Below are 17,204 nucleotides of genomic sequence, written 5' to 3'. Positions count from 1 at the left end.
ACCACGACTGAGGTGCCCTTGAGCAAGGCACCGAACCCCCAACTGCGGCTCCCAGGGCGCCGCGACAAAAAATGGCTGCCCACTGCTCCGGGGGTGTGTTCACTGCTGTGTGTGTGCACTTTGGATGGGATAAATGCAGAGCACTAATTCCAAGTATGGGTCACCATACTTGGCCACTTGTCACTGTCACTTATCTCTGATTGTCATCTGATTCTTGTTGGAATTTCAGAAATTATTCAGTTAATATTAAAAAAGTCATTCAAAAATCTTATATGTTGCATAAACAAGCACATCAGTCAAAATGAATAACTTTACATGGATAGATTAAAACAAATAATGAAAAGACAGGTATGATCTGTAAGAAACTGGAACTTAGCTAGATTCACTTGTTGGATATAGCATGAGCATACTCACCCTCAAAGTGTCGATGTAATACAAAACTTCTCCTTCTTGCTGTTAGTAGTGACAGCTGACTGCCTCACAATGCGTTTCATTGTCAAATCATAACAATACAACAACAATAACAATCCAGGGTCATTCAGTCCAGAGGAAGTGCCAAGTCCTTCAGCAAAGCCATTGTTCTTATAGCTTTCAAGTTTGTAAAGAACTCAATAGATTCAAAATACATTTTAATTTCAAGTTTGAATCTTAAAAAAGAGGTTTGCATTTAGAAAATTTACATTAATGGAATTGATATTTGGCTAACAGGAAAATAAGGTTTATGAAATAAGTATCACTTTTTTTCATATTCATGAAAACCAAAACTTCCATTTCTATAAGTAAATTCAAAATTAGGATTTGCATAACATTTGGTAAAATCAAGAATGTCACACCAAAAAGTTGTTGTGTAAGAACAATTCCAAAATAAATGTAAAGAGGTTCTCTAAACAGAAAGAACAGTTGGTATTAATATCATTCTTGAGTCTTTTAAGAGAGCACTTATCTGGATAAAATCTGTGAATCAACTTAAATATAACTTCTCTCATTTTGTTAGTGATCAGGTATTTGTGAGGTAATGACCAAACTTTCTTTCAGGGAATATCACTTACAAAGCCATTCCAGTAAGAGATTACATAAGGCACAGAAACAGATTCCTCCCAAAAAAAAAAAAAAAATCTAATTTTTTTTTTTTTCAAAAAAAAAAAAAAAACAAATTTTTTTTTTTTATTTAGATGACGAAAGCCACTGCTTACTAACAGATGTTTTACATAGATCCACTGAGTGACAAGAGATTGGAAAATAAAGACCTTTAAAAAGCATTAGAACTCCATGTGGCACCACATCAACAATTGCAAACTCTTTTGGACTAATTCCATAACTAAAAACTCAGAATAATTACAGATTAAACCATTTTGATTGAAAAGTTGAGACACAAAAATAATACCATTTTTAAACCAATTTTTAAAGAAAAGAGATTTGTGTTTATACAGTAGATCCGGTTACACTTTATTTTAAGGTGTCCTTGTTACAGGGTAATTATGCGTTTAAGTACTGAGTAATATGAATTAACTACATGTACTTACTATATGTGACCATGGACCACAAAATCAGTCATAAGGGTCAATTTTCTGAAATTGAGATGTATACATCATAAATAAGCTGAATAAATAAGCTTTCCATTGATGTATGGTTTGTTAGGATAGGACCATATTTGGCCGAGATACAACTATTTGAAAATCTGGAATCTGAGGGTGCAAAAAAATCTAAATATTGAGAAAATCGCCTTTAAAGTTGTTCAAATTAAGTTCTTAGCAATGCATATTACCAGTCAAAAATTCAGTTTTAATATATTTACAGTAGGAAATTTACAACATATCTTAATAGAACATGATCTTTACTTAATATCCTAATGATTTTTGGCATAAAAGAAAAAACAATAATTTTGACCCATACAATGTATTTTTGGCTATTGCTACAAATATACTCCAGCAACTTTTAGCGCAGGTTTTGTGGCCCAGGGTCACATATGGTTAGGGTTAGGATTAGGGTTTGGCTTAGGTTTACAATTGTTATTATAATAGTAAGTACATTAAACATGTGTAACAAAGACACCTTAAAATAAAGTGTTACCGTCGATTCTTATTATTCCATATCGTTCACAGTAATCCGGGGAAGCTTTTTAAGGGGTTAAAAAGCGAGTGTAAAATATCAACTTCTCCCGCAATGTCTCCACAGTTAACAGCAATAGCAAAAACGGCTTCCAGCGCTTCACCGGATGTAACTGAGCTGGCTGAGGCAAAATGTGGAAGTGATTGTGCAGAGTCAATTGCGACTTTTATCTCACAATTCTTTTTGTTTTCTCTCGCCATTTTCTCAGAATTGCAAGATATAGAGTCAGAGTTGTAAGTTTATATTGCTGATTCTTTTTTTCCCTCAAAACTACGAGAAACAAAGTCCGATTTGTGAGATAAAAAAGTTGTAATTGGCATAGTACTTTACATAGTGCTTTATACAATACAGATGGTGCCAAAGCAGCTTTACAGCGTTAAACAGGAAAATAGTTTTTCTAATGATGCAAACAAAATTCAATTCTGCTGTAAAGCAGCTCTAAAGAGAGGACAATAGTAAACAGTAATTTTTCCAGTTAAAGTTCATTGTTGATTCAGTGATCCCATTGACTCACATAGCATGATAAATAAATACATACATACTATGTAAGTCAATGGTCACTGTGATTTTGCCAAGTAAGACATGTTCCTGGATCAACATCTTTTGGATCAACATTACTGTCCAAAGATATAGACTAAACCCAATCTAAACCTAACCCTACCCATAATTTATTCCTAAAATCAGAGGGAAATGATAGCTAATTAACAAGGGTGTAGAAGCACCTAACCCTGATCATAAGCCTAAAACAGATATTTCCTGAAAAGTTATCCCTTAATTCTGATTGGTTAATTGGAATGTTGTTCCAGGATCAACAAGGATGTTGATCCAGGAACATGTTGTATTTGGTGAAATCACGGCCACCATAAGTCAATGGGTACCAGAAACTGTTTGGATACCCACTTTCTTCAAAATATCTTATTTTGTGTTCAGCAGAAGAAAGAAATTCACAACTTGAGGGTGAGTAAATGATGACAAAATTGTCCTAACTACTTTGGGTGAACATTGCAATATTCCATAGAGAGAGAGAGAGAGAGAGAGAGAGAGAGAGAGAGAGAGAGAGAGAATTGTCAGTTTTGATTTTATAGTGACCTTAATCAGTTGGGTACAATTATCAGCCAGTGCACATTAAACTAGTGATAGACTGATATATCAAAATCTCTTACATTCATATATGCTTTGCAACGTTATTTTATGATGGGTGAGTATGCTTCTGATCACCTTCCAGCTCATATATCACATAAATCTCAATGTGTGTGTGTGTGTGTGTGTGTGTGTGTGTGTGTGTGTGTGTGTGTGTGTGTGTGTGTGTGTTTTGGCCTACATTTTGTCTTCTAGGGAGACCCTCAAATTTAGCAGTTTACTTTAGATTCTTCTCTAAATAAGTATTCCTCAACTCCAATACTAGGGACCACCTGGTTCCTGATTCAACTCTTCAGTTTTTTTTAGTCTGTTAATTAATGAGACAATCTAAAACATTCTGGGAGGAGTTGAGTTGGGATATAGATATCTGATGTTCTTGTGCCATTGAATTACACAACACAAGATGTGCTTTTGGAACATTCTCAAAGCTTGCTTGATAACATGGATCATCAGGTTTTACTTGTGAAGTTGCCAGATCACCAGCTTAAGCTTTGCAGTCATTAAAAAAAATATATATATATATATATTCCAAAGACATTCTGAAATGTATGTACATTTTTCAGTTAAACTTTTAAATAAAATTTTTATAATAGTAATTTGTCATGAAAATAATTGTATTAGAGAAATGCAAGATTCATTAAGCATTTCCCTTAGTGGTCTCTCTCTCTCTCTCTCTCTACATTATCTAATATATATATACATTTCTGTATGTATGTGTGTGTGTGTGTGTGTGTGTGTGTGTGCATATATATCTGGCTGTTTCACTCTACATTCTTGGCTCAAGCAGTTTTTTTTTTCTGTTGGGAGCAAACAGGCATTTATGTAGCCTACTGTCATACAAGGGATGTGTGCCATGAAAACCCCTCAAGAGAGAGCAACACAAACCTGGGGCTCAGCTTTGGTGCAGTGACAGCAGGTTGTGGAGAATCCTTGATGTTGGACTAGTTCTATGTAAACAGACATTTTCTCCTGGAAGTGCTCTCAGGCTTTTATAAGTAAGGATTTTGTCTGAGAAAAGAAGCTGAGTGTCTCAGATTGTGGACTGAGCACCAGGGAATTCTTTCTTTGAGTAATTTTGTTTAAAATTTAAACGTGGACCTGTTGCTGAATTTTTATGTATGTATGAGAATTCAGAAAAAAAGAAAAAAGGAAAATGTTGGACAGGGGTCAAATGGACAGCTTGATTTTCCACATCGGCACTCAGGATTTGTCCTCGAAACCTAAATCAATACCACTGATCAAAAATTAATAATTACATGTCATTGTGACCTGAGGAGCTTCTGTCTTGCCTCCTACCCTCTTCTTGTCTCCATCTGTTTTTAGCAGGCATGTTGCTTTATGCTTTCAGGGCCAGGCACAGTGCTTCCCCCGAGCATGTTCCAACACTGACCTGAATCCCTACTCACACTCATTTGTTCCAGAAGTGCTAAGCCTCCAGACAAACATGCACTCACGCATAAACTCAGTGTTTTCTCTCTCTCTCTCTCTTCTGCTTACTCTGGAAGCTGGATAGCAAAACAGCTGTTGTATTTCCCCCTTCAGAATTTGTTTGTATCTACAGACTCCTTGTCAGAATGCATTCAGAACAACCTGGGAGCTCCAACACTCCCACATCTCTCACTCTACCACTTCTTATTTTCTCTCGCTCTCTCCAGTTCCACTGTTCCAAGAACAGTTGTGTAATTTGTTACGAATGCACACATGGAGTATAGTTGGCATTCAGAGCTTGAATGAGCTGAGCATGAGCATGGGTGAAAATTCTGTCGTCATTTCCCTCACGCCATCCAAACCCATAAGACTTTTGTTCATCTTCTTTCAAACACAAATTAAGATATTTTTAATGTAACCTGAGAGATTTCTGTCCCTCATTTGAAAGTCATGGTAACCAAAACCTAGAAAATCCCAAAAAGATCATAAAGGTGTCATAAAATTAATCCATATGGATCGAGTGGTTTAATCTAAGTTTTGTGAGGAGATTTGATTGCTTTATATGATGGCCAGATTTAAATTAGGCTTTTATTTGCATCTAAGCAGTGATCGACACACATGCACATCACATATGGTAAACACAGAAGCTCAAATGTGAGGGGATTCATATGGATTTGTTTTACGATGACTTAATGACCTTTTTGAATCTTCTAAGTTTTGGTTACCTGGACTTTTTTCTGTACTTTCTGTACTGGAAGCTTCTGTCACCAAGACAAATTCATTGTGTAAACACACTTGGCAATAAAGCTCTTTCTGATTCTGACTTTTAATGGAGGGACAGAAACCTCTCAGGTTTTAGTTAAAACATTGTAATTAAGTCTTATGGGTTTGGAACAACATAAGGGTGAGTAAATGATGACAGAATTTCCATTTTACATTAATAATAGTAGCTTATTTCATCAGTATGGCATTAGGACTTATTTCATGTCACTTCTCAGCTTCAAACTGTTATTGATAGTGGTTTTAATCAATGAATATAATAGGCATTTTTTCCCCAATACATAGAATAATTTATGCAAAATATGTACTGTTTCAATTCAATATAATAATTATTGGCAGTTTGGGTGGCTTCATGGACACTGAATGGGTATATCAACAGAGTTATGTGATCATTTTGTAACAAATAATGTATCGTGAATATAAATAAAGGTTCCAAAAGGGGGTTTTCGTATAGATTCAATATAATTGTGTTCTCTAAAGAACCTTTTTTTTTTTTTCCCTTAGTGTGGGGAGCATTAAATAATACTAATACTACTAATAATAATAATACTAATAATATTTTTAATCTACTACAAAGAAACTTTTGTGCAATAGAAAGGTTCCATGCACGTTAAAGTTTCTTCATGGAACCGTAGATGCCAAACTTTATTTTTCAGAGTTTTGTAAATAACTTTACATTATTCTATTATCTGTCTCTTGCACACACAAAAATATTATACACCTAGATACATTACATATCAAATTATTTTTATTATCCTTTTTACCTTTTTCGTTTCTTTCTTTTTTTTCTCAAATCTAATTACTCTATATTCAGCTGAGGAATAAGACATCTTCAACAAGCACAATGAAATCTGGGTTAACAACAAATGTGCCCTCTATTTGTCCTTCAGGTGGGAAATGTAAGCGCCTCATTGGTTTCTGTCGGTACTATAGCAGTTCACTGGTCACCGATCTGGGTCTAGCGGTTCTTTCTCAAGTTCACTTGCATAGGTGGCCCAGGTTCGAGGGCAATTTGGCAGTTGGACGCGCTCATGATGCGCTATGGTGACTGTGCTGACACTTGAGATTCCACTCACGTTCAGAGCGGAGTATTTAATCGGTGAGTCATATAATGCTCGTGGCGTGAAATTGTAGTCGTTTTGCAAAAGAAGAACTAGATAAATCTGTACACTCTAAACAGTGGGAAATATGACGCATAATTAAAGCATTACCTACCGATTACGGAACATATACGCTGGCTATATATTGGTGAAAGAAATCAAAACGAACAAATGCAAAGACACATGAAGCTGTAGCAGTGAGTTCTCAATGAATCTCACCATAACGAATGGCTGAAGGCACCAACCAAATTCCAAACGCTTTCACATCTTAAGCGCACAACAGGCGAACCACGTTTCTATGGCAAGCCGTTTTCAAATTCATTTCATAAACTCAAGTATCTATTTGTACGTTTCTATATTGTCATCATATATTCAATTTTACAAAATAACTGAACTAAAAATAAACTTTCTAACTAGTTACATAAAATCAATTGTAGCTGTTTAGATAAATGTTAACTACTGGTGACAGATACAGGTAGGCTACTAGTATCCAATTATAAATAAGCTCATATAACTGAAATGGACAACTACTGTATTAACTACTGAGAGATACTAGTACCAGAGTGTTCAGTCTTGCTCCTGGAGGGTTACTGTCCTGCAGGAGCAGGGATTGGAGTTTAGCTGTGGGACTGAAGGATTTCACACCCCTGTAGTAGCTAAAAATTAATAGTTAACAGTAAACCTGGAAAAAGGTGGTAGCAACAACCGAAACACACTACTCTGTGAATAGTTGATCAAATATAATTAATGGGAAAAAAAAATAATTTACGAAATATTGATAAATTAATGGAAAAACTGCATTTAAATTGTTGCCATTAACAATGGAATAGTTGCTGTTGAGCAATGGGATAAGTACTAGTATATAGAGCGAATAAGTACTAGAGACTAATTGAATAGACAGCCATATAGTGACTGCTGTAATATGGAATATAAATACTAGTTTCTGTTGAATAGTTACTAGTCAAATTGAAAAAAGCACCAGATAATATTGTATTAATGATTAGTCATTATACATTCTGACAAAAATGGATAATATTTAATTTAAAGTAATAAATGTTAAATAGGCTTGCCATAGATTTCCATCAACTTCCAGTGCGATTAAGTGGTGTAAGATATTTGCTTGAGTGTAGCCTATCTGACAGCAGAAAGAAGAGACATATATAAACTGTACACCATAAGCAGGCGGCACTCGAAAGATGCCATGCTTAAAATCAACTGTGAGCCCTTGATATCATATCTCAACTTTTATTGTTCATTTTCAATCATAGCGCAGAAGTATTTGCTCTCGGTTGCCTATTTGGGAACCAAAGAACTGAAATCATGAAAGGTGATGCAGTACTTTGCATATAGACTTAATGAGAAAACAAGTTATTTTATCATAAATGCTAACAGAAAGTCCACTGAATTTAATTTAAACAAGGATATAATAAGGTTCTGAGTGGTTATTTTCTGAGTCCCCGATTTCAAATTCAAATTAATTTTAAAAAGCTTAAAATTGGACATATGATTTGAGTTGGTATTGCGTCTACATTAACAGGTGGAAAGAAAGCAGCTAGTTTCAGTGGTTACCGACTGCCAGTGAAGCGCAACACGTTAGTGGAAAAGGACATCCCAATCCATGTCAGTATATTAAAAATAATAATCAATGCTGTCCACTCTTCATTCTCATTCATGGAGTTAAACACAGGGCACTTACCAGTCACCCTTTGCTCCCTTGTTGATCAGTGCCAAAGCTGGGACACCCGGTGCATGTCCTTAAAGACGGATCCAATAATGCCAATCAAATTCCGTGATCACAATCCGCATCTCGACATATATACCATAATATCACGTACAGAATGAGCAGAATAGCAAAAATAAACAGTGCAACCAGTATTGCTTTGGTGACTGGGGATATTAAAGACTGCATGATACCGGCGAGCTGGAGAAAGCAGACACCGTAAGCGCAATGAAGATGAATACACGTCCAGGCGCCAGCAGCGTCCGATCCTGTCCGTATCTGCATTGGTGCGTGCCGAGTGCGAACCTACAGTGAAACGCGTGGGCTCCTCAAAAACATGACACGCGAAAGAGCGCTGCCTCATCCATTGGTGATCTCTCACACCATTTGCGCAAGGGGGCACGATACTCTGAGGTCCCTTCAGGATACCCATGATCCAATACTGCTTGCTCAAAAGATATATATATAAAAAAAAGTTAAATGATAAGGATGTTAATGTTAAATGTTAAAGATTTTCAAAAAAAGGTAAGAAAAAGGAAAGGAAAACAATCAAATAGCTCTATATATTTAGGTTGCGTTACAAAGTGCTTTCAAAAAAGCAAATCTTAGGTTTTAAAAGGAGTATGTGCTCTTGGTATTAGAGTTTTTTTCTTATAAATAAGGTGTCCTTGAATTATATTGTTACCAGATCCGTTAACAAAGATGACAATCATGTGTTTTATTTAAACTTTAATCCCAAATGCGCTTGTGAAGTCATATCCGATAATGGTGATTCTCAGTGAGTCAGACCAGAAATATTTATCATAGTTAAATTCATCCTGTACAGATGCTTGTATACCGTTCTTTTGTTGCAACGCATTCTTTTAACACTAGATGGAGTAAGAGTCTATTTGCTGTCTGCTAGGGGGCGCTATTTTCATGCCATCACTAATGCCAAAAATGTAAAATTAGAAGCGCGTGTTCAGTGATTTTTGAGCAGGGGAAAAAAACAATCTTCAAACTTAATCTTAAAACAAAATGGCACTGTTAGACTATTGTAGATACACATGTTGTTTGTCTTAAATGCTGTGGCAGAAATCACATGATACTGAATTTGTTACAACGACTTTCACCTTCAGCAGATCATTTGTTTTACACTAAAGATTCTGTCGAAAATTCTCACCACCATCATTTTCCCCCGTGTAACAAATACCAAAGTCACTAGCCTATTTTCCGTTAATTTGCTGTGCATATATAAAGACTGTTCTAATAATTGATCCACTACATTAGCCGACACACCAAATCCTGTTCTACTACGAGCTCAAAAAGCGCAGGTAGGGCGTGGCGAGGCGAGTCTTTACCCCGCACAGTGTTTCGAATCATCACTCGAATTAGACTGTAGGCTACAGACACATGAACTGTTGAATAACATTGGGTTACGCTTGGCTCACTCAGAGGGGTGGGCCACATAAATTAACGCTCAACTTCACCTTCGAGATACTTGTAGTTCTTGATTTCGAGGCTTGGAAATCTTGTAGGACTATCGTTGCGAATTATTGATATTGCACAAGCTTTGTTTTAATCTTACATATTTCCACAGCAAGATGACTTCATACACGTGGATTTTACTCCTTCTGGCAAGTCTTGTGGCAACAAGAGCGCAAGGTATGGTTTCCTATCCAAACTGTTGACATTTTGTTTTGGTAACAGCGCTTGTAACAGTTGTAGCACTGGGAAGTAGCATGCCCAAAATAACCAAACAGAAACGCAGTCGCTTTTTTGCCACTTCTAACCGTGCTCTGAATGAACTATATAAACGCTCGTTTTAACTGCTCTTAAATGGCTTATAAGTTGGAGTTGAAGCGAGTTAGAAGTATTTGTCTACTATCCCAGTTACTTACCCATTTGTGTTAAGGAAAAAAGTGCGTTGAGTGTTATTGAATGGCCAAACATCTTGGTACGTTGGTTTGGCTCTTGGAATTGAAATCTTTCCACATACAAGCTGCGTGACTCACCAACCCATGGGAAGAATAGCAAGAGAATTGTAGCACCGAGCATGTTTGTTTCTGTAGCGTGGTATTGGTAACATCACGTAAAGTTTTTAAAAGCATGACCAAATGTTATGACAAATTAGTGATCTTTCCATGTATTCCCAGCTCCATTTGCCTTTATTCTCAACTTAATTTAGCTGAAAATACAGTAAAATACAGAGTTTACATTTTACGATTCATATTATGGATATGATGGTTCCTTTTTTTTCTTTCTTCAATTATACTTCTAAAACAAACCACTAATACACCATGTCTTTGCCTGTTGTTTCAGGCGTTTGTTCAAACTTCAAATATTGTAAATCTTCCATTAACAATGCATGATGCTAGCAGATGCATGGGTGGCATGTTATAATATTATACTGTACCATATTTAATGTTTTTTTTTTTTTTTTTGGCAGGCATATGAGTGAGTGACAATAAATAATTTTGCCAAGTGCTAACACAACATTGTTAATGAATCCATGAAACAACTCTCTCATTAATTGGTGTCTCTGCTAGTTTGAGAAGCAACTCAAATTTCCAGTTAGACCCTGAAGGTCACGGAGAAGAAGAAAAAAACAATTTTCAACAACATCAAATTTTGCTCTGCATTATCAGCTGTCAAGTTGCCTTGAATGGTGTACTAAATATACTTGATCCCATGATGTTGTCCCATACTTCCTGTGTTCCTGCATTGAGTCTCAAAGTAAACCACTGTATACTCTCCTTTCTACTGATTCGTTTCTGCTAGCTGGCTTAGCTCCGAGATCAGCACGACAGGCATAATGTATAGGCCAGAACAGATTCTGTCACAAGCAAAATCAGACACTCCCAAATTTAAATTGTAATCTTTTGCATTTAATACTTGCATCACTCAAGTTTGCCTGAATCTTCACTTCCTAAATGTCTTAATGTGACTCTTTCAAAATATGTTTTTTTATGCAACGTAAGCCGATTACATAAATGTGTACCCAGATTAGATAAAAGGATCGCTTTGGTTGTGACTCAACCAACAGTCATCATCATGGGTTTTGCCTAGACCATGAAGAAAACAGTCCATTGCCATGGCAACATAAGCCACAGGATGTGGCCTCTGCCGGGGTGTTTCATGTGGCAGACACAGTCGCACGCTTACCATCACGTGTGTAGTGTACATCAGAGAACTTTTATTTCATATTTTTATGGTAAAAAATATTTTTGTTTAGTTTTGCTGTATGTCACCTCAAGGGTTGGGAGGGTTTGGTCACAATGTGAATCCACACAATAGATACATACAGTGTGTAGCTGGGTGGGGTTTTCATGTGAAAGCAAACTATATCAAATTCCAATCATTTAGCCTAGTCGAGGCTTTTACCCTCTAGAAACTAGACAGGTTTATTTGAGTTGGTGACAGATGTTTTTAGTTTTGAGTCTTCCTATTTGGGAGTCATGCAGGAATAACCTTGCAAAAGGAAAAGCACTAGATGCTGTCTTGTTACTAACTTAGAACACTTTAAAATTAGCTGCAATGCCAATAGCCTTTTATATTTGGAAATGGTTTCAAGAAAATTATTATTTTCAGTCTCATTCGAATCGCTTCACTTGGGTTCGATTTGCATCCTTTATTTGGGTTTTGTATAGTGGCATGGAGCCTCATGTAAATTGAATAATTCAGCTCAAATCAGGAGTTTTGGTTGGGATTAAACTGGCCATAAAACTACTAGAGAGAGACAAAATATTAAAATAACTGTTTTCTTTCAGATTTGGACCTCGCTGATGCTTTTGATGATGATGGCAAGCGTAAGTAAAGAGGACTGTCTATTTACTGTGTATGGTCCTCCTTGTGTTGATGGTCTACTTTTTCATATTTAATGTTATATATTTAAATATAAAACATATTTAAATATAATCATTATTTATATTGTTGTTTCAAAACAATTAACAATATTATTATGATCTAAAGCCCCTGCGAAGCCAACAGTGAAACCAGCCCCACCGAAAAACCCAGATTCAGGTAACCTTTACCATTATGCTCAGACATATTTTAGTTGCTATATTTAATAATTGTATTGATTTAGACACATGGAAGTATACGCAGAGACTTATTTAACTTGGTTTTGCCTTACTTTTGTAGGATTTGATCTTTCAGATGTCTTTGATTTGGGTAAGACTGTTTGGGCTGAGAAATATTCACAAAAAGAGTTGAAATGAATTGTGGTCATGTTAGTCTTTACTTTAATCACGCTGTTGTGGTTTTCTTTATTAGGGCTTGCTGAATATATGACGATTCGTACATTGATTAAACTCATTGTTTATTCATGTCCTCATTTGTTTGTATTTTAATCTGAAAAGTGACAACATGATGGACATTTTGTGGCACTGCATGGCAAAATGAACACCACCTTTGGAGATTGTAATTGTTTTTTTTTTTTAATGTAATTTTTTAATTACTCAAAATAAAAAAATAATGTAATCATGTTTTGTGGGAAAAAATGGACTAATCAAATTCTGTGGCTGCATGCAGTTGAATTTATTTAAATTGCAGTTCATTAAATTCTTTTGTTATGCCAATTCAAATTGCACCATTCCTTGGTTTTCAGTTTAATAACTAAACTTGAATTACTTTAAACTCAAAATGAGTTTCTTTATGACCATTGTTTGTTGTACACAGACCCGAAAAAACCTGCAGTGGTTCCCCCCAAATCAGAAGATGGTAAGAGAACATTATAATGAGGTGTTTATGTAATTATGTATAAAGTTTGTGGGTTACACTTTTATTTTAAGGTGTATTTGTTGTAGTGTAATCATATATTAAAGTAATATTAATTAGCAACATGGGTTAGTGTTAGGGTTTAGGGTTAATTGCAAGTACATGTAACAAGAAGGGCACTAAAATAAAGTGCTACCAGTTTATATAGTAATGTTTAAAGGGGTCATATGATGCTATTTTAAAGATCATTATTTGGTGTAACAGAATATGTTGACATGCTTTAATGTTCAAAAAACACATTATTTTTCAAATACTGTACATTATTGTAGGTCCTCTATGCCCCGCCTCTCTCAAACGCGTTGTTTTCTACAAAGCCCCTCCTTCCGACAAGCACAGTCTGCTCTGATTGGCCAGCTGACCCAGTGCATTGTGATTGGCCGAACACCACAAGCACGCGTCGGAAATGTCCCTTTCCATAATCGCGAGCTTAAGCTTTCAACAAATGTAAAGACAGTAAATAATGTCCTTAGTTTTACAATCAGTTCAAGCCCGAAAGGGGAACAGAGTCGCGTGACAGACACAGTGATGATGCTCGTATGTATTTGCAGTACACGATTAAGAAAGCTGACTCCACTGTGATGTGACCCTGTCTCTCTCTAATGCACGCACACGACGCGATACTCTACACGGTGCAAAACTCTGCATTTGAACAGTCAATAGCAAATACTTAAACTATTAAAAAATATATATTTACAGTAGCTGATTCAGAATAAGCGCCATATTGTCATAGCAAAGTCGGAATTGACTTATTTTTTTTTAGAAATAGCCTTTGCACAGCCAGCCTTGTAGGCTACTCTCCTAGGTTCACAAAACTGTCGTCCGTTAAAATGCGTTGCACAAATTCGAACATGGGTTGTGCTGTTCTGTTGTAAATAAATCTTAACCAATGATTCCTCATTGCATCTACTTTCGGAAGGCCAAATAAAGTGCTTTTGCTTTCGCACAGAAACACACAACGTCTCTCTGACATGGCTGCATCAACACTACTGCGGTTCCTGAAACCACGCCTTCTTTCTTTGCATGAACATTTGGGTGGCATTACGCAAATATTTCCACATCGTGACGTAGAGATGTGGGGGTGTGTTTGAGGCGTTTTAGCCCGGTCTGGATCAGCCTTCTCTTTTAGATAGAATAAATCCTTTTGTGGGAGACTGAGCTTTGTAACTCTGCAGATCTTATACATGCACAGATAGCTACATAACACACTAAAGAAAAGGAAAAATAGAAATCGCATCATATGACCCCTTTAAGTAATCCAAAGTGCATTTATTTGGAGGTTTTTATTGAGCTCATTTAAGGTCATTTATTAATGCTTCTTGTCTTGTTTGTAAATGAGTGCTTTAATAAAATTAATGTACTGCATTGTCTTTTTTTTTTATTTGCAGATAAAAAGGAACCATCTGGAGGTAAAATATACAAATGCATACACTTCATTTTAGGTCAATTCTGTTTCTACTTCAAGTCAAGTGTTACTTTAATTTTGTACAGTAATCGACATACCATTGCAAAAAAAATTAACATGATGTTTTAATTCTCAGGTGACCTCGATCTGTCTGATGCATTTGGTCCAGGTAAAAATGAGAGTTTTGCTTTTTTCGTTAACTTTTGGGGTGTGTAGCTTCCATTTTCTTTCTTTCTTTCCATCCATCCATCCATCCATCGATAAATTTTCCCCTCAATTTTTATGGCCTTAGCACTGCGTTGCAAGGACCCTCTTGGAATTGCTCAGTTTATTATTATTATTATTATTATTATTATTAGTAGTAGTAGTAGTAGTAGTAGTAGTAGTAGTAGCAGTAGTAGTAGGGCCCGAGCACCAATGGTGCGAGGACCCTCTTGGAATTGCTCAGTTTATTATTATTATTAGTAGTAGTAGTAGTAGTAGGGCCCGAGCACCAATGGTGCGAGGACCCTCTTGGAATTGCTCTGTTTCTTCTCCAAAGTGAATCACATTTTTGAGGGCCTAAACATGGTCGAAAACTCAAAAAACTTTGCACACGCTTCAGAACTGGCGAAAATTTACTTCTGATATGGGTTTCAGAATTGGGCGTGGCAAAATGGCTCGATAGCACCACCTATAAAATTTCAACGAAGCGCCCCTCCCACTACATTTCACGTATGTGTACGAAATTCAGTACATGCATGTTATGTCCCAATACCTACAAAAAAGTCTCTTGGGCTGCGTTCCAGTTCACTTTTAGACATGCACTTGCGAACTTCCCTAAGCACTTACCCTCAGGGGAATCCCCGCCGCCATTTTGAAGTGCGTTCCACTTCGTCAAGTGGACAGGGGAAGTTTACATGGACATACCCTCGACCCCTCGATTTTGAAGGGGGAGCGAGTCTGCTTCATATGCACACTTCAGGCCGCTCTGTAAACCACAGTGCAACACGACTATGATGTCATCGCAGATTGCGTTTAATTTATCCCCACCCCAAACAACACTATAATATATAAATGATTTTTTTTTTTACATTTATAACAGCCCAAGCATACATATAGAATGCTGCACCAAACAAATTCATAAGGGGAAACATGTAAACAATAAACCAACTCCATAGTGGATTCTAAGTGATCAAGGGCTTAGGACGTTCCAATTCAGCCCATTCCAAGGGTTCCGCCAGTAGTGGGCACTCATGCAACATAATCAATGACGTACATCCGAGTAAACGAGATGGAGGGAAGTTATAGAGAGTGAAGGGCATAAAAAAGTGAACTGTAACGCAGCCTTGGAGTGAAGTCCTAAACACAACAGGAAGTCAGTCATTTTGAATTTCCTCTATGATTTTTGTGCAGTTTTTGCCATTTTCAGGTCTCGAACTTTAGCAAACTCCTCCTACAGTTTTAATCGGATCATCTTCAGATTTGGTGAGTGTAATCATAAGGCCGTAGCAATGCTAAATTGCGACGATCTTGAGTTTTCGTTGAAAGGCGTGTCCCTGGCAGCCTGACAAAGTTCGATGTTTCGCCATGAAATAAGAAGTTGCTGTAACTCAGACAAACAATGTCCAATCTTCCCCAAACTTCACACATTTGATAGGAGTTCTGTCCTGAACACACGTCCATGCCCATATTCAGTTATAGTTATAGCGCCACCTGCTGGCAACAGGAAGTTGCATGTTTAACACCGTTATGGACTCCTATCAACATGTTAAAAAGCATCAGCAAGTGTTAAATAGGTAAGCAACATGCTAGAAACAAGCTAAAACAAAATGTTAGTAAGACTTAGCTAAGTGCTAAAGCATGCTATTAATGCAGTGAAACGGGAAGTTGCAGTAACTCAGGCATTCACTGTCCAATCTGCCCCAAAATTAGCATGTTTGGTAAGAGTCCTAGCCTGAACACTTCAACATGCCAATATTCAGTTATAGTCATAGCGCCACCTACTGTCAACAGGAAGGGACATGTTTAACACAGTGATGCACTATCAGCAACATACTAAAATAAGCCATTGAGTGCTAAACAGAGTGCTCGAAACATGCTCAAACATGCTAGCAACACTTACTAAGTGCTAAAGCATGCTATTAATGCCATGAAACAGGAAGTTGCATGCATACAATGTCCAATCAGCCCCAAACTTAACATGTTTGATTAGAGTCCTGCTTAAACACATCTACATGGCAATATTCAGTTACAGTTATAGTTCCACCTGCTGGTTGCAGGAAGTGACATGTTTTACACTGTAATGTACTCTCAGTAACATAATACAATATGCCAGCAACTGCAAAACATGCTAGCAACATAATAGAAACATGTTAAACCATGCTAGCAAAATTTAGCTAACTGTTAAAACATGCTGCTAATGGCATGAAACTGAAAGTTGTTTTATTGTCCAATCTGCCCCAAATTCAACAAGTTTGAGGTCTGTTTGAGGGCAACAGGAAATGGCATGGTTTACACCGGAGTTCCTCAATAGGTGGCCCGTGCTAATTTCAAATAATGTGGCATGAACTTTCAAATGCAGCATCAGAAAGCTACATTAACTTACATCGTGTCTACACTGGACGCGAGCGGCGTGGCGCGATGCAATCGAACTCATTATAATCAGTGATGCTGTCTTGGATGCGACACGATAACTGCTGAATCAGTGATGCAGTGAGTTCACAGTTTTAACGTACAAGTTTGCATTAATTTATTTTCAAGAGCTGAGGTAAAATATCTATTGTTT

General features: G+C 36.7%; 2 protein-coding genes across 2 annotated transcripts in view; one reads left to right on the top strand and one right to left on the bottom strand.

Annotated features, from left to right (window-relative positions):
- The window catches only part of LOC107654744 (dehydrogenase/reductase SDR family member on chromosome X-like), a 62,853-nt gene extending 54,455 nt beyond the window's left edge, over nt 1-8,398 (bottom strand). Inside the window, exon 1 of the mRNA XM_016441988.1 lies at nt 8,254-8,398. The gene's annotated coding sequence lies outside the window, so the exon portion shown is untranslated. The remainder of the gene's footprint in view (nt 1-8,253) is intronic.
- A 107-nt stretch (nt 8,399-8,505) lies between these two features.
- The window catches only part of cd99 (CD99 molecule), a 21,310-nt gene continuing 12,611 nt past the window's right edge, over nt 8,506-17,204 (top strand). The window contains exons 1-8 of the mRNA XM_016442001.1: nt 8,506-8,564; nt 9,857-9,921; nt 12,027-12,065; nt 12,229-12,279; nt 12,400-12,429; nt 12,937-12,978; nt 14,421-14,441; nt 14,574-14,606. Coding sequence (XP_016297487.1) covers nt 8,506-8,564; nt 9,857-9,921; nt 12,027-12,065; nt 12,229-12,279; nt 12,400-12,429; nt 12,937-12,978; nt 14,421-14,441; nt 14,574-14,606 — 340 coding nt within the window. The remainder of the gene's footprint in view (nt 8,565-9,856; nt 9,922-12,026; nt 12,066-12,228; nt 12,280-12,399; nt 12,430-12,936; nt 12,979-14,420; nt 14,442-14,573; nt 14,607-17,204) is intronic.

The sequence above is a fragment of the Sinocyclocheilus anshuiensis genome, unplaced genomic scaffold (assembly GCF_001515605.1).
Source record: "Sinocyclocheilus anshuiensis isolate Anshui unplaced genomic scaffold, SAMN03320099.WGS_v1.1 scaffold1231, whole genome shotgun sequence".
NCBI lineage: Eukaryota > Metazoa > Chordata > Actinopteri > Cypriniformes > Cyprinidae > Sinocyclocheilus > Sinocyclocheilus anshuiensis.
Note: the sequence above shows the minus strand (reverse complement) of the source record. Positions and strands in the feature narration are given on the sequence as shown.